This window comes from Mustela lutreola, chromosome 8 (genome assembly GCF_030435805.1).
Source record: "Mustela lutreola isolate mMusLut2 chromosome 8, mMusLut2.pri, whole genome shotgun sequence".
NCBI lineage: Eukaryota > Metazoa > Chordata > Mammalia > Carnivora > Mustelidae > Mustela > Mustela lutreola.
Window position 1 is genome coordinate 82,317,071 of NC_081297.1, and position 23,385 is coordinate 82,340,455.

At 42.8% G+C, this 23,385-nt stretch overlaps 1 protein-coding gene across 3 annotated transcripts in view; it reads left to right on the forward strand.

Moving 5' to 3' along the window:
* The window catches only part of SSPN (sarcospan), a 114,361-nt gene that overhangs the window by 6,235 nt on the left and 84,741 nt on the right, over positions 1 to 23,385 (forward strand). For 2 of the 3 annotated variants that reach the window (XM_059185823.1, XM_059185824.1), the window contains exon 2: positions 183 to 282. The exons of the other annotated variant lie outside the window; for it this stretch is intronic. In XM_059185823.1, coding sequence (XP_059041806.1) covers positions 268 to 282 — 15 coding nt within the window. In that variant the 5' untranslated portion in view covers positions 183 to 267. The remainder of the gene's footprint in view (positions 1 to 182; positions 283 to 23,385) is intronic. 3 annotated transcript variants of the gene reach the window in all.

Below are 23,385 nucleotides of genomic sequence, written 5' to 3' on the forward strand. Positions count from 1 at the left end.
TGTTGGAAGAGAGGTTGGAAAGGAGAGATGTTAGCACCGGAATAGATGGCAGAGAAATAAAAATATGAGAGAAAGAAGGATAGCCGTCTTTTGTCAATGAGTAATTGATTCCATTGGCATCTAGCTCCAAATTTATTGATTTAAACCCAAATCTTCTAATTAATTGTTATAATTTCATACAGATGGACACATGGAAGTACAGTGTAGAAAAGGCTAACGTTGGCCAGCTGTTCAACATTCCCACCGAGCAAACCAAGCCGAACTCTAATGCGAAGACTGCAGGTTAGTAATAGCAAAAGTTCACCTGTGGTGAGGTTAGAAAGGGGAAAAAAATCACCTAACAAAGGAACAGAAGACTAGAATGCCCTCTTTGGGTATGTTTAAAAATAGGTTGAGTCGTATTTTTTGAGGAAGATTTAATGCTGTCCTGCTGAAAGCTACGGAGATACAACATGAGCTTGAAACCCCTTTGAGCCTATAATTAGAGAATTTTGTGATGGCTTGCTTTCAATTAAAGATACCCATCTTTCTCCTTTTAATAGGTGAGGGGGGAGCTGCTTCCATTGCTTTTCTTTGCTTAAGTAGGGAAATCACTACCTATAGAAACGCTAATGAAAGGGAACACTTATCCCAGTTCCCACCCCCTCCCCCCACCCCACGTAAGTATTCTGAGCTCTATGCTCATTATATTCACCTTGTGACTTTGGAAGGTCTTATCATGTTTGCTCGCAAAGTCTTGGATTTCCAGCAGAAACTGAACTCTCCTGAGAGGATTAAAGTTTCTGTAGAGAAGTTTTCTGCCTCTAGGGTTCTGCAAGCCCTACCAGTCTCCAGGGAGGTGACTGGGGTGTTTTGGGATTCCCAGTCTGATTCAAACTTAGCGGACATCTTTAATAGCCTTAAAGACCTCAGATCTGCCCCTACTGCTGTGAAAATACCCCATTAGTGGGGCAGATGTCTTTCTTAATCACCTCTGTTTTGGGTGGTGGACAGAAAACTTACAGTCGCTCTATATCGTTTTACATCAAAAAGAGAAATGCATCCCATGAAGCAGAGTTCATAAAAATCTGAAGTAAAAAGTTTTTGATTAATGCTAAAATGAAGGTAGGGGGTAGGGCCGAGTGAGATGATAGATTAGGGGTAAGTAAAAGCTTCCCCTGGAACTCTTTCTCTGGGCACTCACACTGCTCTCAGTGGAGAAAAGTTAGTGTGGTCAGGCACAACACAGAAAGAAGGGCACCTCACAAAAGGATCTTAGAAGGGAGGGAAACCCCAGTGCTACTCACCAGGAGCCAAATATAGCTTTTAAATATTGATAATGCTATTTTGTGAAGCTACCAGATTTAAAATCCCAGAATAGAAGGTTGGGTTTTGCAGTTCCATACTCAGCAAATTAGCAAGAACAGCACAAGTGTCTCTGTTTAATTTGTAAAAGAACTTAAGTCTTTCTGGAGACTACCAATTAATGTGTCTGTGGTTATAAACATACTCATGAATCACATTTTATATTTATGTTAACATTGCTCCAGAAGTTTATACACTTACTCGTCTTTACATAGCACCAAGGAGCAGGTAATAGGAAGTAGAAGAAATGAATTTTATCAGTGCTGAAACCTTGTGTTTTGTAATTATGTGATTAATCACAAACACTTGTGCAGGTTGTCCTGAATTTAAAATAAATTCCTAAATTCCTAAATTCCTAAATCCCTAAATTCCTAAATTCCTAAAGGGATCACATGCAAAAGCCAACCAGGAGAGACAACTACAAGGGGGATCTCCCTGGTTCTCCTTTCCTCAAGTATTTGTCTGGTCTCTCTGGGGGCCCACGTGCTTAAGATTCTAATTGAACCCAGAAAGGTAGAATGAGGAGCACGTGACAAGCCCATAAGGATTTCCGAAAAGCGATCCCTGCATTTCTCTGGATTCTCCTGGACTAGCCGGATGGTGGAATCTAGAGAAGCGGCACGAAAATGGAGTCTTTGGACACCTTTCCCTTCACCCTTGTTACAGCTGATGAAAATCTGCAGAAAGTTTTCAAAGAGATACATGCTTATGCATTGTGAAACCCAACTGGGAATGAATAAGATGTACTAGACGCCCATTTATCTCACCTGCCTGTTACAGGGATGTTCCTTGAATACTGATTTCAGATGGTGTCTGCCCAGCGCAGAGAGCCGTCTGGTCTGCTCAGAGTCTGGTACTTTATAAGGGCAACAAAAAGCCTTGCTAGGGAGGATTTAATCTACACTTAGAACTGTCAGTAATATGTATTCGACAGTTAACTTAAAGCAACTTAAATTCGTATCTAATTATCCAAAAAGGGAATATGGTTCTGATATTAACTTATAATCATCCTTGACAAGGAAACGGATGGAAATCTAGACTCGATGTATCAGTTAAGATCTGCGTTTGAGCATTCCTTGTAATTTCTACCCAATAACTTCTGCTTCCGTGGACGTTCTGTCCTATTACAGGAGTGCTAGAAGTACAGTTTTCTAGATGAGGGTCTCCAATAATGTAGGGGTTCTTTTAGTACACAGGGAGCAGAGAATGGGTATTGGGTCAGCGTGAGCCATCTCTGTGGTGGTCCGACTAAAGGAAATGGCTTGTTCAGGTCCTCTTCTTTTTTTCGCCAGTGGGCCTTTTTTCTCTTCTATGCCATACGTGTTGGCGTTGTCCCTTTATTGTTTGAGGGTATTTAATACCAATTTCAGAAAATGTTCAGTCTTTCCATCTGCAGTTGCCCAAACTTAACTAGCCCCTTAAGCACATGCTTTTTAACATCTGTATTCTTAAGTGCTAATAATTACAGAAATCTGTGTAAGGAGGGGATTTACCAGGGTTTGCTTTTCCTGCAGAATGCAAACTGCAGCTGCATGTTTTCTGGGAAATGATTGTCTTCCTTTTTATGTAGCGGCATCTGTTCCCTGGTTGTTCCGTCTGCTTCGCTCTGCCTTCCGCCCCTGGCATCTGGGTTAAAGGAAGCAACCTCCTGCAGAAAGCTCTCTCTGGTAGGGTTCACCTGCCTGTAGCTAAGACTTTGCCCCTCATCTACATCATCCACTTCCAGCAACACCGGCAGAGGCCACAACGACTTTAGGTCAGAAGATTGTGAGTGACTTGGGTTCTTAAATCGATGAGGGAGGAGAGGAGAGGGAGGGGAGAGCCGCGGGATGGGAGGTGGGGGCCAGTCTCTGAGGCTGGATGGAGAAGTGAACCCTGTAAGAGAAGGTGTCTCTGGGGCACGTTAGTGTGCACTGGTATCTAGGCAGTTGTCCTGCAAACCTTATTTAGTTCTCTCAACTCCTGGATCTAGGCTCCATCAACTCCACTTTGTAGATAGAAAAACTCAAGTTCAGAGACTTTAGGTAACTTGTCATTGCCGTGTAGTCAATAGTGAAGTCAGGCAACAGAGAACCTGAGGCCTGAGGTGTGCTGCTGGGCCTTGTCCTCAGAGTTCAAGATTCTAATGGCCTCTCAACCCTGGAGGGGATCCCCTCACCCCAGCCTCTACCTTCCTTGGTGAAGCCCCTCCAGGTCATGGGAGCCATTGCCGGAGGCCGGTTAGGGTGGTTGAGAGATGAGGAAGATGGTGGGATGAGGCATTCTTGAGCCTGTGCATTGGCGTCATGACATCTGACTTGGAATTTTGGGTGGATCTCCGTACAGACGGACACATGGATGAGGATTGTGGTTCGTCTGCTGGAATGTTTATGGTGCTGTTAGAGACTGCACTGGGATGGGCGTTAGGGATTCCGTATTGAATCTTGTCTTCAGTGACCTTACGATCTAATAGATCATAATTTGTTAAAGAGGTGAGATCCCTAGGAAAGCTGAGTAGTTACTCTCAAGCCATTGCATGTCCCAGAGGCAGTACTCAGAAACCTCCGTGGTGGTGCGTGAGATACACGTGTAGCTATGCTTCTCTCGTAATGCACTTTAGAAATCATTCCAGAAAGTATAGTCAGTGACCTCAGCCCATGGGTAAGCCTCTTTCTATAATCAAAACACTTCATGGATGGAGAGACAGGCAGGGAAAATGCTGTCTGCCCGGCCCCCATAAGCTGTGCCTGCATCCTGACCCTCCCCCGATTTGGTGTGCCTCCCTGGTGGGAATGCTCTTCAGCACCACCATCTGCAAGGATGTACACCTTCACGTCATGGCCTTGAGCTGTTGTCTGTGATTCTGTCAGCGTGCATGACCCATCCTGTGACCTTCTCTCTGTGTGGCTTAGCTTTTGAACTTGCTCTCTTTGGTAAATGAATCTAAACTTTGAGTGTGGATTAACATTTGGTTTCCCTTCTTGGCACTCCACAGCCTCTGGAGGCTCTGGTAGGAAGCTCCTGCTCCATCCCAGCCCCTCAGCCCTCACCCCTGACCCCAGTTGCTTGCTCATTGCCCCAGATTGAAATTTGGACACAACTTGGCTTAACTGGTTTCGTCTGCTCCAGAGTAGGCTAGAGCAGTTTAAAGATGGTGATAACTCATTACAGCGGCTCATAACCTCCAGAATAAAAGGGCACGTCCTCTTCACCATCATGCTGTCCACTTCCTTAGTTCACTTCTTGGCCTTGGCTCTTCAATCTGGAAAGGGGCCAGGCTGGGCTGGCTGTTTGGGGCAGCCCGATGTCCACATCCCTTTCAGCTGTACGGAACAGATGGCAAACTTAGCAGGACTGCCTGACCTTAGAAACAAAAGCTTCGTGGACATTTTTGATCCCTTCATCTCCCTCACTCCCCCCATTTAGTTAATAACCATGTCCTATACATTCTACTTCCTAAATATACATTGAATCCATCCTTTATCCCCCATCCTCAGTTCCTACACTCTAGACCAAGGCCCCCCTCCCCCCATCTCACACCCAAATACTGTGAGAACTTAACTGCCTACCAGTTGGGGTTTAGAAAGGGAAACAGAAACTGCCTTACATAGCTAAGGTACGAGGGACTTAACAGGGGAGATTAGAAGCCGGCATAACCTTTGGATAAAAAAGCTGGGATAATCAAGAGTGCACAAAAACCTGCTGTTGACCTCCAAGAAACGTTGACAGAAGTTTCAGGGGAAGCTTGGTGCCATGGAGCTCAGCTGCCTGCCTCGCTGGAGAGGCTGACTTGCAGGAGCTTGTCCGGAAGCTTCTGTAAACCTCACATTGGCACACAGCGGCCACCGCAGGAATATGGTGGGTCTTTTCCACTTTCCACATTTTGCACGAGGGCCTCTTATGGGCACAGTCTAAGCGGGAACCCTGCAGGCAGGGGCTAGGGGAAAGTGTCCTTTCTAAGTTCCCCCCCTGGGATGAGAGCCAGGAGTAGACAGCAGGCATCTCACACTCCACACCCGCCGTGTACACCCGCCTTCTCCCTCCACCACACCTATGTTCGCTCTTGGGTTAGGACCAGAGCCATATTGCTGTCCGTCTCATGCTCTTGACCAAAACCCTTTGGTTCCCATTCTCAGGAGGCTAAATAAAAACAAAAACTTCTCAGCAGCCTGAGAGACAGCCCCCTCCTGCCTCTTCAGTCTCACCTCTTGTTTCTCTTTCTCTCTTTCGGTAACCCAGAGTACCAGCCTCCTTTCAGTTTTGTCTTTCTTCAGCGTGCTCCACTCTTTCAGGCTCTTCCCTCATGCCCTTCTTCCAGCTGACTGGAATGCTTTCCCCCCAACTTCTCCAATCATTCGGCTCTCTTTCACCTGCCAGTCCTTCCCATGCCATCAGAAGTATCACTTTCTCCAGGAAGCTTCCTCTGAGTTCCTAGAGCAGGTTTGTCTCCTTGTGTAAGCTCCTTTGTACCTTCTACTTCTCGTTCTTAACATTTATATTGTTGGAAAGACTCATAAGATGTTTCAGTGACTGTATTCCCCATGAGTCTGTGAGCCCCCTGGGGACAGGCCCCAGGTTGGGGCTGCTGTGTCTCCAGTGCCCAGCACAGCGTGAAGCACAGAGCAGGTGCTCAGCTGTTTCTTGAGTGACTTCTGCAGGTGCGTCGCCAAATCATCTAAGGCCTGAAGGCTTGTTCCAGGGAAAGGCTTGCTGACAAGTCCTAACCCAGCCACAGAGACCTGGAGGAGTCCTCATGCCGGTTGCAGGTGGGGATCTAGTGTTGGCACCTGTGTCCCTTCCCCCCACTAGGACTTCCCTGTATTAATGTGGCTCTTGTGGGCCTGAGCACCCTCCCTCCGTTTGGGGCGTGGTGAAGTTCTTTCTTGGCCTCACTGGGCATGTGAAGACTCAGAAGTAGAGCACACAAAGGGTCAGAAAGTGCTCCTGTTGCAGCAGAAAACCCAGGAGCCTGGCAGGGTCTCTAGTGGGGTAGACCTCTGGCATCGCTGTTGCTCACTGTGCCAGGGTGGACGTGTTCTGTGCCGGGAAGGTGGTAGGCGAACTCTGCCGGTGTGCTCCCTAATGGCCGTGGGACGCCGGTGTTTCTCAGTCTCAGAATTGGACTTCCTTTCACAGTGGGCATCAGCAGGGCAGAGAGAGTGCAGGGGCTGGAGCTGGGCCAGCTGAATTCCACAGGTGCTCCAGAGACCATGCACCGTTGAGGGGACATCGGGGGCATGGCTCTCCGAGATCGGAAGAGGGGAGGGGCTACAGAGTTCAGCATGACAAGCTGTATTTACAGGTCTGCTGAGCTGAGTGGATCACAGGAGGGGGTCCTGGGGCAGTGCCAAAGAGCTTGGTTACCAGGAGTGCAGAAAGAAACAAGCCCTGTGCCAGGATGTAGGAGTCAAGCCTCAGACTGCGGAACAAAGTAGGAGGGTTGAGAGCCAGCAAAGCCAATCCATCAGAATGCCAAGCTGGTAGGCACAGAGGAGAAAGGAGTGAGAGGTCAGGAGAGACAAAAGAGAGACGGAGCAAGAGCAGGGAGGCAGACACCAGGTTGTGAGGAGAGCCTGCTGGTGGGGGTTGGGATTCTCTTTGGGTTGGTCAGTTGTGCCCTGGATGGACTAGAAATATGGGCAGGACCACTTCGATCCTCATCTGCAAATCAACTTTGCATGTACTCTTGGCACTTAATACTTGCAAAAACAGAGGTTCCATTTTTCTAACCATGTCTCCAGACAGGCAGCATTGATTTTCCCTATCATGGGGTTGCACAATCAGACTGCACTTCCGGAACATAGCTCTGGTGATAGCAAGCCATCAGCGGGCCTTGGTCTGATTCACACCTGCTCAGGCGTCCTGCCTTGCCAGGGGTGACCCTGCAGATGAAATTCTGAGTCTGTTGTGATTTTTGGATAGCTGTGCTAGTAATTTTTCTGGAACCTGTGTTTTTTATTATATTTTTGAAATTCTCCTTTAGATGTACTGAAAGTCATGAAATAGACACATCTTACATTTCTGTCGCCTCTCATATTACATGGTCCTGCTTGTAGTGGCAGAGTGCTGTGGGCCCTGGCTTTAAATTAAGAAGACCTGGGTTCAAATACTGTTTTTCCCTCAAAAGCCATGTGACCTTTGGCAAGTTATTAATGAGTCGATTTTTGCAAATATAACATAGAGATAGTAGCGTCTCCTTCTGACTGGGTGTTGTACGGGTTGGGGGCAATGCATGGGGGGCACCTGAGGCATAGTGGGTGAGCCTTGCCACCCGTGGAAACTATTGTTTTCCTGATATGAGGTGTCTGGCCAAAGTTGTGGGTATCATGGAATATAGTTGGAAAATAATTGAGAGGTTAAGTAATATATTATAAGTTTGAGAGGTATACCTTTTGCTTTCAATTATCCTTTACTAATAGATGAATAATAATAAAATAGAGAGGGCAGACCAGTCAATGTCATTTTCCATTAACAAGATACGGTCTTGTTTCATGTGGTAATTGGAAATAGGCAATACCAGCCACAACTATCTGATTTTAAATCATACTCTTCAGACAGCCCTTCTGAGAAGTTACAGTTCCACATTTGTGCACGTGGGAGGAAATGCTGTCTGCCCATGTTTTGTCATAAGTTGAAGCCTTATTCAGGTTTTCAGTGAATGATGTGGATGAATTAAGTCTCAAATTTTGGTATCTGGCCGTGGGAGATAACATTGACTTAGTTCCTCCCTATGCCGTCTAGTCGCTCAGCAAGCACTTTGGCTGCAGTTACTCTGTGCCACCCTCTGCTCTGTTTTAGTGTTTTACAAATATTCACTCCTTTCTTGCCCCCAAATGCTTTAAGATAGGTACTATGATAATGCCCTTCATGAAAGGAGGGAAGGGAGGCACAAGAGGAAGTAATCTGTCTGTGCCACACAGCTAGGAAGTGGCGGAGCCAGGATTCCAGGCAGGCGCCGTGACTACAGAGCAGATGACCCCCATCTGGCATTTCTTGCCTCTCCTCAGTGGCTTCCCCAATATCCAGAGACAAGTGGAACTTTTCCGTTCACCATCAATGATTTCATTTAGAGAAGAGAGGGTTCATAGTGCAGAAGGAACATCTGAAACCCTGACCGCAAGGTGAAGCTTTGCCACCGACTATTTGCCAGACTGAATTGAGAAGGGCGGGGTATTGAACTTCTGCGAACCTCAGGGTCCTCCTCATCCGTTTAGTGAGGAAATTATACATCTGTTGTGAGGGCGACTAATTGTTTGTCTGACACGTAGGAGATACCCAAGAAATGTTAGTGCCCTCCTTGAATACTACCACATACCTAAATATACCCAAGTATGCAATTTTTGATGGTTTCTTTTCTCCTGAAAAATTCCTTCTTGATTTCTTTAACTTTTCACTTTGGAAGAATAGGGTGAATTTTGATCACTCAGTCAATAATTGTCAATCATTTTCTATGTAGACGGCATTTTCTGTTGGGGCTATCCAACAGAACTTTCTGTGATGATGGAAAAGTTCTATCATCGGTGCCATCTAATATGGTAACCACCAGCCATGTATGGATACTGAGCACTTAAAATGTGGTTAGTTTAATTAAGGCACTAAATTTCTCATTTTATTTAAGCTTAACTAGTTTAAGTTTAAAGACACACAAATGGCTAGTGGTGGTCATATTGCACAGTGAAAGCCTAGCTTTTTAATCTTGTCCAAATACTAGCTGATCAGCAGATAATTCTTTTAAGAAAGTCAAGACAGATTTTTAGTTTGTTCTTCTCCTAAGGTGTCTATGATGCTTAGCATCTTTGTACGAAGAAAAAAATAATCAATTATCAAGCATAAATTCAAGCAAATAAAGAAAAACTATAGCCATCAACTTCGCTGGGTTTTATGATATTTGAGAGATCCATTTTAGTTTTACGGGAATCCAAATGACATCACTTATCCACATTTTAAAATATTGATCATGAATTTGCTATGGGTATTTAATGAGTTCCTATAATAGATAGTCATATAATAATTTTAATCCTGCATCATATCCTATGCCTATCAGGTTCAGAAATAAGCCATAGTGTACTGGTAAATGTTGAGCGGGTCCTCTTGGAAAAATGTGTGCGTATGTATGTGTAGTTTATTATACACTTTACTATATAAAGGATGTGAGGCCCAGCACCTGTTCAAACATAATGATAAAATATACATTACTCCTGTGAATTCCATATAGCCAATTGATTCTGAGTGTTTTTATTTGTTGATTTTTATTTTATTGCTTTTATTTACTGATTTTTGCCAGATTCTTTTACCTCTTTCTAACCTACGGTTGCAGTGAATTCACAGGTATAATTCTGACAGGAATGTTGGGGTAGGTGAAATTGAAACAAAGACCATTGTTAGAGCCCCACTCCTTCACCAATGATATGAGAGGAAGTGTCCTCACTAAATCAGATAATACTTTTCACATACCGGAAAAAGATTTCCTCATTTTTCTGTGTAATTCCCAGCATAACAACTATATAGATAGACGTGGCACACTTTTAAATCCAATCTACGTGATTAACATTTTCTCCATGACTTTCTTGATCTAACAATTGACAGAATCATAAATCAAGCTCTAATTTGTAGCATTTGCTCCTTTTCATGGCATAACTACTCTGACCAGGACCAACCATAGGCTGGCAATACAGCAGCACGAGAAGTCCATGGTAAGCTACAGGGGACATAACCAACCTCAAGGGCATAGATAATAATGAAATGTAATAAAGTAATTAGAAAGTGCTGAGTTTTGTATATTCATCGCCTTTGTTTTTAATATCTACTTAGTGATAAGTTTATAGAACTTAATGTCTAATAATGGCTAGTCCTAGGATCAGTCCTGTGGCCATCAACAGTTTATTGAGGGGCCACTCTGTGCCAGGACTTAGTGCTAGGCTATAAATATGAATCCGGCCTGTCACTATGTGTGCCTTCCAAGATGTGCTCATGCCCTCTTCTGTATCAGCATTTTCCCTCTGGATGATCTCATGTAGGTTCATGGCTTTGCTTTCCTTGTTATGCTGAGGGCCCCTGAATTTATGTTTCCACCTCTCTTTTCTGCTGCAAGCTTCAGACTCCTAATTCCAACAGCCTACTCGATGACTTCTCTTGGATATCTTATGGTTATTCTAAACTTGACACGACCATTCCAACTGACACATCTTAATGTCCCCCTTCTGCCCCAGATCTATCCACTCTTCCTCGATTCTTCACCATACTCTGTCAACGACACCACTGTACACCACTGAACTGAACCCAAATTTAAGTCTCATCCTTGGTCCTTCTTTCATATTTTCTGCACCCAATCCATCAACAACTTCTGTCTCTCCTGTACCAAAATCTTGCCTGAATCTGGACAGTTTTCAGCACCTTAAGTGCTACCATTCTTGTCAAATCCACTCTCTCATTGGGACTGTAGAGAGACTCCTACTTGCTCTCATTGTCTTTCCTTTTCCTCATACAGACCTCACACACAATACAAAAAACTCTTAAAAATATAACCCAGCTCAAACAAACCTCTTTTTTTGAAACGCAGTTTTAAACAAACTTTTTTGTTTGAAATCTCTCCAGGGATTGCTTACTACAATTAGAATAAAGTCCAAATGTCTTGCCTTGTCTATGGTAGGTGGAATAATGGGCCCCCAAAGATGTCCCCATTCCTAATCCCTGGAACCCGTGAATGCATATTTCCTTACATGGCAAAAGGAACTTCGAGGATGTGACGAAGGCCCTTCAGACAGGGAGGTTGTCCACATGGTCCCAATGTAATCACTAGAGTTCTTAGAAGAGGAAGAGGAGGTTGAAGAGAGTTAGAGGTGGTTGTGACTACAGAAAGATCGGAGAGATGCCACAATGCTGTCTTTGAAGACTGAGGAAGTGCGGCAAAAGCCAAGGAATGAGGGTGGCCTGTGGACGCTGGGAAAGGCAAGGGGGTAGCTTCTTCTCTAGAGCCTCTGGAAAGGAACACAGCCCTGCCAACACCATGTTGTAGCCCAGTGAGACCCCTGTCAGACTTCCGACTTACAGAACTGTAAGATAATAAATTTGGTTGTTGGAACCTCCAAATTTGTGACAATTTGTTACAGTCACAATAGGAAATGAATGCAGTAGTCTGCAAAGCCCTCCAAGATTGGTCTCTGTCTGTCTCTCGGATCTCGTTGCCTGTCATTCTCCTGCTTGTTCACCATTCTCTGGCCATCTACACAGTTGTTTTGTCTGCATAGCAAGGTGGGTCCTTCCCTTGGGCTTTTGTTCCCACTATGCCTTGCCTGTGACTGTCTTCCCAAGGTCTTCACATAGTTGGCTCTTCATCATTGGGATTTCTAAAACCTCTTCAAAAATGCACCATCCCCTAGTCACTTTTTAATCTGTGTTTTATTTTCTGTATGGCTTTTATTAGGATCTGAAATTGTCTTAATTACCTGCTTATTGTCTCTGTATCTCCCCTTCTTACCAGACATGAACCATCAAAATATAAACTTCATGAAATCAGACACCTAGTCTGTCATGTTCACTTAGTAAGCACTCAGTGACTATTTGCTTAAAAAAATGAGTGAAAACATGGCGCCTTGCTTCAGCATACACACATCCAGTGGGAGAGACGATGGAAAAAGCAATGATGATAGAACAGTAATAGAGGCTATGAATGCAGTTCCTCTGGGATGTTTTGGGCCCCCATGAGAAAAGCACTTTGGTAGGCTTTCCAGAGGAATGACAACTGGGAAGAATCCTGAGGAGAAACTGGGAAAGCAAAAGCCAGTAGAAAAGGAGCAGGTGGACTGTCAGGCAGAGCATGACGGAGGGGCAAGGGCACAAAGGTGTGAGAGGAAAGGCATTATGGGAACTACAGGTGGTTCAGTTACCTTGGGAGCCTGAAGTGAAAGGCAAGAAAATGCGTTACCACAGAAAACTTGACATGACCTACCAAGAGATTTTTAATTTGTGTAGATGGCAGTTAGGGGGCCTTAAAGGATTATAAGCAGTGTCAGTTTTGCATTGTAGAAAATGTATTCTGATAATACTATTGAGAACAGATTGAAGGGGAGGGATGCTGGAGCAGAACACCAACTGGCAGGACATGGCCGTTATCAAAGACCCAAGGGCAGTGGCAGTGAAGATGGAGAATGATGGGGGAGATCTGAGGACTGTTTTAGAGATTCTGTGGGAGTCGTAAGCAATTTATCATGTGGAGTGAGGGAGAAGAAGGATTAGGGATGACTGCCTGGGTTCTGACTCGAGTGACTGGGCAGAGGGTGCTACCAGCAGTAAGACTAGGCAGTACAGGAGGAGGATATGAGGCAGATTTCACTCTGACATGTTTGAGGTGCTGTGGGTAAAGGAGCTATCTCTGAAGCACTTAGATAATTGGATCTGAAGTTTAGAGGAAAGACCAAGACTAGAAATTTAGAATTGAGAGTCAGTGGCATATGTGATTGAGTGGTTGGGACAGTTCCAATGACATAGAGATTAGAAGGTTGAGGGTGGAATGCTAAGGAACCTCAATTTTTATACATTGGGTAGAAGAAGTTTAGTCCAAGAATAGGACCAGGAAGAAGTCGGGAGGAAGAAAAAGAGATACCTCTGGCCTTCCTCTGCACCTACAATTTAGTGCCCATCTTAAATCTGACCTCTTTGAAGTCCTCTCCAATGGATGCAGATGAAGGGTGCTTTCCACATGGAACCTTTTTTTTTTTTTTTTTTTTTTGCAGAGATTATGATTCACGTACTTTTCATTCTTTGGAACTCTCAGGAGAATATCCTGCATATATTACTTTTTTTTTTTAAGTTTTTATTTATTTGAGAGAGAGAGCATGAAAGGGGCAAGGGGAAGAGGGAGAAGCCAGCTCCCTGATGAGCAGAGGGCCTGATGTGGGACTTGATCCTGGGACTCCAGGATCATGACCTGAGCCGAAGGCAGTTGCTTAACCAACTGAGCCACCCAGGTGCCCCTATATTACTTTTATGACGAATTAATATGACCACTGAATCCAGCAAATACTATTTGGAAAGTAAGAATTACTTATTTATATTTTAAAGAAAACAGTAATCATTTGAATAAATACAGGTGATTCTAAACAGCAGAATACTTCAAGATAACAGTGTATCATCTTGATACATTTGATCGTTGTGAATTCCTATGTAGTCATAATAGAGAATTATTTATTGGGTGCTTACTATGTTCCAGTCTGTCAAGTTCTTTCTATATATGATTTCATGTAATCTTTACAGTAGCCTGTGGGCATGGCATTATTATTATTCCCATTTCACAGATGGAGAATAGGAATTTCAGAGAAGCTGAATATCCTTCCCCAAATCACACAGTCACTAAAGGGCTAAAATTTAAAGCTGGGCAGACTGTCTCTAGAGCTCATGCCGTTCAGGTGACAACATACAGAAAACTCTGTGTCAAGGCAAGTCCGGGGCAGGAAGGAACTTCAGAAACTTGTGAAAAGGGCTTTAATAACTTAAGTGCTCCTAATCAGGGATGCATTTTGCATGGTTAGAAATAAATATGAGACATATTTTCTTTTTAAGATTTTATTATTTATTTATTTATTTGACAAGCAGAGATCACAAGTAGGCAGAGGCAGGCAGAGAGAGAGAGGGGAAGCAGGCTCCCTGATGAGCAGAGAGACCCATGCAGGGCTAGATCCCACGACCCTGAGATCATGACCTGAGCTGAAGGCAGAGGCTTAACCCACTGAGCCACCCAGGCACCCTGAGACATATTTTCATGGGGAAACAAAAAGTTGCATTTTTATGATTTGCCTTAAAACAAAGACTTGCTGATTTAAACAAATACCAAAGATCAATTCATTCAATAAGAGATTTAGAAATGCAGAGCTTTGCTGTAGGATACCATAGCACAAAAACCAGATATTGGCCACTATGATTTAAGGCAAAAACAAAATGAATTTAATGGAGTAAAAGACCTAAAAGAGGTTTTAGTGCCCAAAGTAGGCGAGCTTTAAGAGATATCTTTACTGCAGTTCTAGTAGTAATACCTGATTCCTCCTGATTCTTTATCGTTTAACAACAAGGTGGGGAATGGCCTTAGTTCTCATTGGCCTGTTAAAATTGTAACATACACCAGATAAATTGCATCTCTGTTGGACTGTAAGCCTATCAGGAACAGAGTTCACTTTTCCCATTATTCTATGGCAAATACAAAAGAAGCATAGGCAGTGAACAGGATACAACTTGTAGCAATTACTGCAAGGGGACAGATACAAGCTCCAGAAGGTAGGGGCTTGTTTTTGTTTACCACTGGCCTTTAAGGGAGATTCTGAGCTTAGTAAATATTTCTTGAAAGAATGGTTTCATAGAATGGGGGCCATTGTCTGACAGGTGAAATTGATTACTTACTAAGTCTTTCCATTTGTAAGGTCTGTGATTATATTATTCATAGTCTTAATTCCTATTAAAAATTATGTGGTCCCTTCTGTGCTAAAGCAGTATAACAGGCTACTCATTTTTCAGCTCACTTTTTCAGATTATTAAACATAATGATAAATTTACTAGTATATAATCACTTCAATAGCACCATATTGGTATATTTTTAACTAATATTTCCATTAATTGAATGAGAGAGCAAATTTAAATGATTGACTATCTTATGGTGTTATTAGAGAAAAATATATTTCTAATATTGTGAGACACCAACAACTGAAATCCATATTCAAGGAATTGTACATAGTCTTTTTTTTTCCAGTTTATTAAGGAAAACTAGAATTGACATGTCTGTCACATTCTTGTCACATCTACATTTGTAATCAGAATATCTCAGACTTCACCAACCAGATAACACTGCTGTATTATTCAGGACTCACCCCGTTGCAAGTGACAAAAACCAAATTCAAATTAGCTGAAACAGTGAAGGGGATTATTGGTTTGTGTATGCAACCAAGGGGAGGGCTAGGTGACAGAAGGACGGATTTGACCGTCATTAGATCTCCTTTCCATCTCTCCTTCTCTCCATCTCTCAAATGCTCTCTGCAAATTAGCTTTATTCTCCTCAACTGATTTCTTGCTCAAGGCTAAAACTCAGGTGTTTATGGAGTGTGGAGGTGGTGGGGTGGCTGCTGAAGCTTTAAGGCATATCTTCAGATTTGTAACAAGGAGACAAGAAGGTTAATCCTTCCCATTCCAGTTCAAGAAAGGCTGGGAAAGAACTCTGAGTGGCCCCTTTGGGGACTTGATTAGTTTCTCTGTTCTACAAGGGCTGGTGAGCCGCTCTGACCCACGAGTCTCAGTAGCAGCTCTACTCTTATGGTTGACGATGAGATGTGATCTGTGTATCAGAGAGCAGGTGAATAACAGTGGTGTCCACCGCACTCATGACGTTGGCATTGACTCCGTAGTGGCTAGGAGCTGTCACGTAGCAAATAGCAGGGAGTCTGTCACATTCTTGTCACATCTACATTTTTGTAATGTGACAATTCTCTGTGCACTGAGAATTCTGGGAATTCTCAGGATGCCTAGAAAAGTATCCAAGACTTGGTCTTGGCTTTCACTCCCTCCTGTGGATCCCTTGAATATGGATTTCAGTTGTTGGTGTCTCACAATATTTCATGGGCATGTTCATGAAAATATGCACAAAAGGCAGGACAGCGCCACCACCACAGTCCTGGACTCGGTACTGGTGGAGATGAGTACGCATTCCAAGAAGGATGAAACTAACCTGCCGCCCTGTGCCCCTCTGCCAGGAGCCTGCAATTTTCGCTCTTGCTGGAGTGAGCTCCTTCTAACTACTGCTTCTCCGGGGTGCGTGTGCTACCTTGGTAGAGACATTGGGGTGGGATGGATTTCGGTGTCCTTTTCATTGTGTGTGCAGATATAGGATTGCACTAGTTACCTGTGCTCTTAGTGTGTTAGCTCTAACTTCGTGAGTTTCTGGAGCTCCTCAGTCTCAGTTTGACCTTTCAGACATTTATGCTGCTATCACCCAGGAGTGATTCTTTGATATCAGTTGATTTAATCATCTGCACAATTCCTCAAAAGGCAGAGTCACCTTAACTTTGTACTAAATAGGACACCCACCCTCCCTAAACACAATTATTAATGTTTAAAACCATGCAGAGTTAGGGCAGATTTTCTGTTTGTAAGTTTAACAAATAACAGTTTTATTTAGATGTGATTTGCATACTATATAATCAGTGTACACTTAGTTTACAGTGTGTAATTAGCTTTTAGTATATTCCCAGAGTTGTGCAACCATCACCACAATCAGATTTAACTCATTTTCATCACTCAAAAAAGTAACTATTATCAGTCATTCCTTACTGTCCTCTACTCCCCTCTCCCCAGCCCTAGACAACCACGTATCCTCTCTCTGTCCCCGGGGATTTGCCTGTTCTGGACACCTCATAGAAATGGAATCATTCAGGGGCGCCTGGGTGGCTCAGTGGGTTAAAGCCTCTGCCTTCGGCTCAGGTCATGATCTCAGGGTCCTGGGATCAAGCCCCACATTGCGCTCTCTGCACGGTGGGGAGCCTGCTTCCCTTCCTCTCTCTCTGCCTGCCTCTCTGCCTACTTGTGATCTCTGTCTGTCAAGTAAATAAATAAAATCTTAAAAAAAAATCGAATCATTCAATATTTTGTCCTTTGTGTCTGCCTTCTTCTACTGAGCATAATGTTTTCATTATGGAAACATAATGTGGTAGCATGTATCTGTACTTCATTCGGTTTTATGGCTGAATAATATTCCATTGTATGGATAGACCACATTTTGTTTATCTGTTCATCAGTTGAAGGACATCTGAGCTATTTCCACTTTGGCTATTATGATGAATAATGCTGTTGTGAGCATTCGTGGGTAGATGTTTGTATAGACACATGTTTTCAGTTCTTTTGATTATATGCCTAGGAGGTGAATGGCTGATTCATATGGTAATTGAACTGCTAGACCGCTTTCCAAAGTGGCTGTACCATTTTGCATTCCTGCCAGAAATGTATGAGGGTCCCAATGTGTCCACAATATAAGGGATGTTTTAGCAGAAGACATGGTAAATGTCAAAAGTGAGGCATGTGAAGTCATGACCTCTCTTTACTGGCAATAAGCTCAATAAATTTCCAATTTTTAAGACTCCATTGGTTCAACCTAAAAAGTAGTATTTAAAAATACATCCTTCTGAGGCACCTGGGTGGCTCAATCAGTTAAGTGTCTGACTCTTGATTTCAGCTCAGGTCATGATTTCAGGGTCTTGAGATCGAGCCTCACGTTGGGCTACATGCCGGATGTAGAGCCTACTGAAGATTCTCTCTCTTTCTCCCTCTGTCCCTCCCTGCCTTGAAAAAATAAAATACATATTTCTACTCATAAACCCTGAAGTTTATGAGTCTAAATAATCCACAAGAATAAAACTTCAACGTGTAGTGCAAGTTTATCCAATTTCTATTAAGGGAGCGATAGCAAGGATTAATATATCTGAACAAATATCTTAGGTTGGTAGTATTCAACTTTCTTTCCGAGAAAGTCATCAACATGTTAAAAAACTAGAAAATACAACTGGGTAGGTGGAGGTAAGGGTTTTATATAATTGCATTTTCTGGAACTATCTATATCTGAGCCTTAGCTCAGCCAAGACATCCTGTAATATATGTAATAAAGCAATAAATAATGTAGGTAGATATGAAAAAAGCAGTAATATCTATACATGATAAAAAGGCTTGGAGGTACGATTCAGATACTACTTAATGCAACATCATAAACTTCTTCATGACCAAAACAACTGTAAGTGGTGGAGTACTTCTTTTTCTCCCCGCATCTTTCTCAGCAAGCCTGATGGTGGAAGGCTTTTAAGGCAGCGAGTGCCTGCTTCTCCATGATTTGTCCCTTTCCATCATCAGGTTAAGTTTTCCATTGTATCTGAGAGAACTTTTTGGAGCTTTAGAATTCACCTGAATATTTATATAATGAAACAAATTCTTCATTTCACAAAATGTAAATGGCCAAGGAATTATAAGATATGTGGAATATGTATTTAATGGTTTGAAATTCTGTTATGTGGATTTCTGTCAAGGGAGGGACTCCGGCAGATTTATATGTGGCTCCCAGCCTGTGAATGAACGCTGTGCCCTTATGGATCCGTGTGACCTGGCCTTGGTTATTTTCCCATCCCCCGACCACTCTCTTCCCTACTCAAACCCTAAGAGTCAGCGTTTGTCTGTGGTGGTTTAACGTACCTCAGCCTTACCTCGAGGCTAGTTTGGAGTCCCCTGGCTTCTTCCTCAGATTATAATTCAGTGGAATGGCCTGGGTTTGTGCTGCCGGGGAGTGAGTAAGGTTGAGATGCTGCCTAGCTTGTGTTTTTATTCTGAGGACTGATGGGGAGGAGATCCTAAATTGATCTGAATGAAATCTAGACAACGAATAATCCTGTTGAATGTTTCCGAACTGATGTTGCGAGGTAAACATGAATACTGTGGGCTTGTGTGTTTATAAAAAACTGACCAATGTGATATGCTACTTTATAGACTAGACGTATGTGAAAAATTCAGGGGTGGGGAAACCTATAGTTTCTCTGCTTAAGGTTTTACATTTTGGCATCTTGCATTCTAGAATATTTAACTCAATTCTACCTTGTTTCAAGCATGGTTTTCTAAAACCATGTCTACATCAAGTGAAAACATGAACTCAAAGGCTTGTAACATTGTGAATTTTTCTTTTTGAAAAAAGCTTTCTTTGTCATTATGAGACTCTCTCAGTTGTGCTATGTGGCATTTCTACTCAGAAATGCCTTGAAATAAATGAGAATTTTACAGGAATCACAGTGGACAAAATGCTATGTCTTCCCCATCGTTACTGGCTAATCTTGGTGCAATTACATTGATCTCATCTCACTGTTACACATTTAGACCTGCTGGGTGTCCCATGCAAATGCCCAGATATTTATTTAAATCAGAAATTCTCGGGTGCCTGGGTGGCTCAGTGGGTTGAGCCACTGCCTTCGGCTCGGGTCATGGTCTCAGGGTCCTGGGATCGAGTCCCGCATCGGGCTCTCTGCTCAGCGGAGAGCCTGCTTTCCTCTCTCTCTCTCTCTCCCTCTCTCTGCCTGCCTCTCTGCCTACTTGTGATCTCTCTCTGTCAAATAAATAAATAAAATCTTAAAAAAAAAAAAAGAAATTCTCTGTTCTTCATCAAGCATTACTCCTATTTAAGGTTTGTAATAAGAAAAACTTCAAACCATCTTGGGTTTTAAAGTAATGGTAGATTTTTCTTCTGGAACATTTATCTTACATAGAGAAGTACTTAATATAAATTGAGGATTACAGGCCTACTCTCTTGATGTGTAAAAACTATTTTCAAATTGGCTATAGATGTGATGCAGCTTATAAATCCCACCTCAAAAGACCTATGTCCATTTGCTAGTGTATCTGCATTTATAAACATCCAATAAAACTTTACTCATTCAAGGGGCACCTGGATGGCTCAGTCATTAAGCATCTGCCTTTGGCTCAGGTCAGGATACTAGGGTCCTGAGATTGAGCCCCACATTGGGCTTCCTGCTCGGTGGGGAGCCTGCTTCTCCCTCTCCCACTCCTCCTGCTATGTTCCCTCTGTCAAATAAATAAATATAATCTTTAAAAAAGAAATTTACTCATTCAGGGTGCCTGGGTGGCTCGGTCAGTTAAGCATCTGCCTTCCACTCAGGGAATGACCCCAGGGTCCTGGGATCAGGTCCTGCATTAGGCTTCCTGCTCAGTGGGGAGCCCTCTACAGCTGCCCCTGCTTGTGTGCACATTCTTGCTCTCACTCTCTTTCAGGTGAATATAAAATTATTTAAAAAAAAATTCTGCTCATTCGTAATTCTCATGATTGGAAATCTCAGTGCTTTGGATTTTTTACCCATCTACCTTTAATTAGTAAACAAATTGGTGATTGTACTGTGACAATAGGCATTATTTTTTAAATCATCAAAGAAAGATCAAGTTTTGTCCCTAATGACTTCAATATTTAACTCATTTTCTTTTAGCATAAAAAACAGTCTGCACAGAGGCCAGACACCAGACTCGAAGCCCAGCCTCACCTTTGTCTCCCTCTAACCTTGAGCAAGTTTCTTCACCACTGGTAGCCACATTTTCCTCATCTCTTTTTCATTGATAATGACATACAGCTTGTAAGTTTCACGTGAGAATTAAACAAGTCAGTAAAAGTAATCCTCTGGCACATAAATTACTCTTGACGATTTGTCTCTTTCCATCATCTGCAACGGGTCAACAACAGCAATGATAACAATAATAATACTTTGGAAATATTATCCTATGTGGGACATATATTGTAATCTTTTTTTTTTAAAGACTTAATTTGTTTATTTGAGAGTGACCATGCACATGCATGAGCATGGGGAGGGAAAGGGGCAGAGGGGGAGAGAGAGAGATGGAGGGGGAGAGAGAGGGAGAAGCAGACTCCCTGCTGCGTGCAGGGCCAAGGCAGTGCTGGATCCCAGGACCCCAAGATCATGACCTGAGCCAAAGTCAGATGTTTAATGGACTGAGGCGCCCAGGCGTCTCCTGTTGTGATCTTTTTAGCCAAATAGTGTGATAACGCATTAGTCAATGACTGTACCTTCTATTAGAAAGATAGTAGCTGCAGTCATGCGTAGATGTGTGCGCACACACACAAGTCCATACGTACTGCAACTGAAGTTTTTAAAAAGAGATCTTAGAATTTAAATCCTTCCTCCTATATTTGGATACATAGATTCTCAAGGTCAGTACTTCTCACATCTTCTCAAGTGCAGGAAGAAACATGGGCACATAACTATGTTATATGGTGCATCATCTCAAGCTGGAAGACCATTCCAGCTGACTGAACGCCGTCTTAACCTTAGGCACCCATGGTTTATAGCTGTCTCTTGATTGTGTCAGGAAGGGCACAAGGCCAGACTTGTATTAGCCATCAGAGAGAAAGCACTTTGAAGAGAGCAAAACTGGCTTTGACTCTGGGGCAGCACAGGGGCATTTGGTTTTGCCTGCCCAACTCACACATCACGCTTCTTCCGAGTGCCGCAGCAACATCACACAGCTCAGCATTTCAGCGCTCCACAGCACATTTCAGGGAGCGCTTTCAGTAATGTCTGTGTGACTCTCCCCAGAATGGCATCCTCCCATTTAATAGATTAGAGTTGGTTAATGCATCAGTTAGTTTTACACCCTAAGGTAATAAAACCTGTTTATTATTTTTTTCACTTAAGGTAAGGATTTTCTCAGGAATGACTAAGTTGTTTCTTTATCTTATCCATATACTTCTTTTTAAAAGATTTTATTTATTTACTTGTCAGAGAGAGAGAGAGAGAGCACAAGCATGCAGAGTGGCAGCAGAGGCATAGGGAGAAGCAGGCTCCCAGCTGAGCAAGGAGCCCAATACAGGACTCAAACCCAGAACCCTGGGATCATGACCTGAGCTGAAGGCAGCTGCTTAACCAACTGAGCCATCCAGGCATCCCATATCCTATCCATATACTTATATGCTTCAGAAAAGCTTGCCTACAAGTGTCCTTTCAAAAATAAAAGCCAAGTGTGAGGTCCTATTTTTTTTCCTTTTTGTGCAAATCCTTGTGCATTTTTAATATGGAGGGTCATCTGCATCACTATAATCTACCTACCTACTAAAAAATGCATTAAGACCCCAGAGTTGAGAATACTTTGTAATATATGAGCATAAAGCCCAATGCTGTGAGGGGTTTTGGAAGGAGACATAAGGCCTTTGTTTTTTTTATACCCTTCTTAAAAACCTAGGAACAGACAGTTATCATTGGGATTTGTGATGTATTCTGCACGAGGATAATTTTGCCTCTGGGAAGGTCAGAGCCAGGCCAGAATCACTCCTGGGATTTTGAAGTCTGATGTCACCTGTTTGGCTCTGCTCACTAGAGAACCCAAGATTGCTGTTCATTGGCCAGTGTGAACAACGGTTGAGAAATGACGTGTTGTAACAGTCATTTCCAGAATTTTTTTTAAGGCACACAAAAACTTCTACACTGCTTTTTAGGCACTAGAAGGGCATATCTTGGTGGGGTTTTCAGGTAGGGACTTAGAAATAAAGGAGTTAGTGCATATTTTTAAAATCTCCATGACGGTTCTTTCTTTCGGAGAACTCTGAAGTGCCCGCTTAGTCTTTTGAACAGGTGTCTTGGAAAAATAATCATGCTATAATGCCAGTATGAGATCAGCCTTTGTTAAAATACCCAAGGAAAAGCATCAAACATTACTAAATCTGTTTGGAGATGCTAGAAGAGAGCAGGGAGGAGAAGTGAGGGAATAAATTTCATTCTGGAATATCTAGATGAGTATTGATATTATTTCCCTTTTCAATCTCTTCTCAATCTTAAAAAAATAGCCACATACACTCCGTTTTTCTCTTGCTGTTACCCAGCATGACTGCCTCTTAAAATCCTCCACTGGGTCTCCATGCTTCTGTTTGGAGGCACTTTTTCATGTAAATGCTTCACTATCCAATTTTAAAGCATTTATTTATTCAGCACATGCTTATTCATGCTTAGTGTGTGGCGGGCAGTGTTAAAAGTGCTCAGGGCTCATCAGCGAACAAGCAGACAAGGCTTCTTGCCCTCTTAGGGTTTGCAGTTCAGCTCCCACCGAGCCACTGACTTGTCTGTGCATGACGGGAGCCAGCCTGCTGCATGCCTAACGGGTCCCTCTGGTCCAAGGGCCTCTATTACAAGTCGCTTGTAGTATGGCTGCAAATCCAACTAACATAATACACTCATATATACAGAAAGCACATATTTTTTAAACATTTTCTCCTTACGTGTCCCTGCCTGGTGAAAAACGAAAATAAAACAAAGGAAAAGCTAGACTATTTTTTTCCCTCATCCAGTGTAGCCCTTGAACCATTGCTTTTGGGTAAAGTTTAGTTTCTAGACTAAAATAAAGAGGGATGGGGAAGAAGTGCTACACCAGATAAGACTTTTGAATGCTGGGAGACTATTTTCTCAGTATTCTGTGCTATTCATAATTCAGCATCTACAGACACAACACACATTTAAATCTAATCTGCATTATTAACATTTCTGCCAT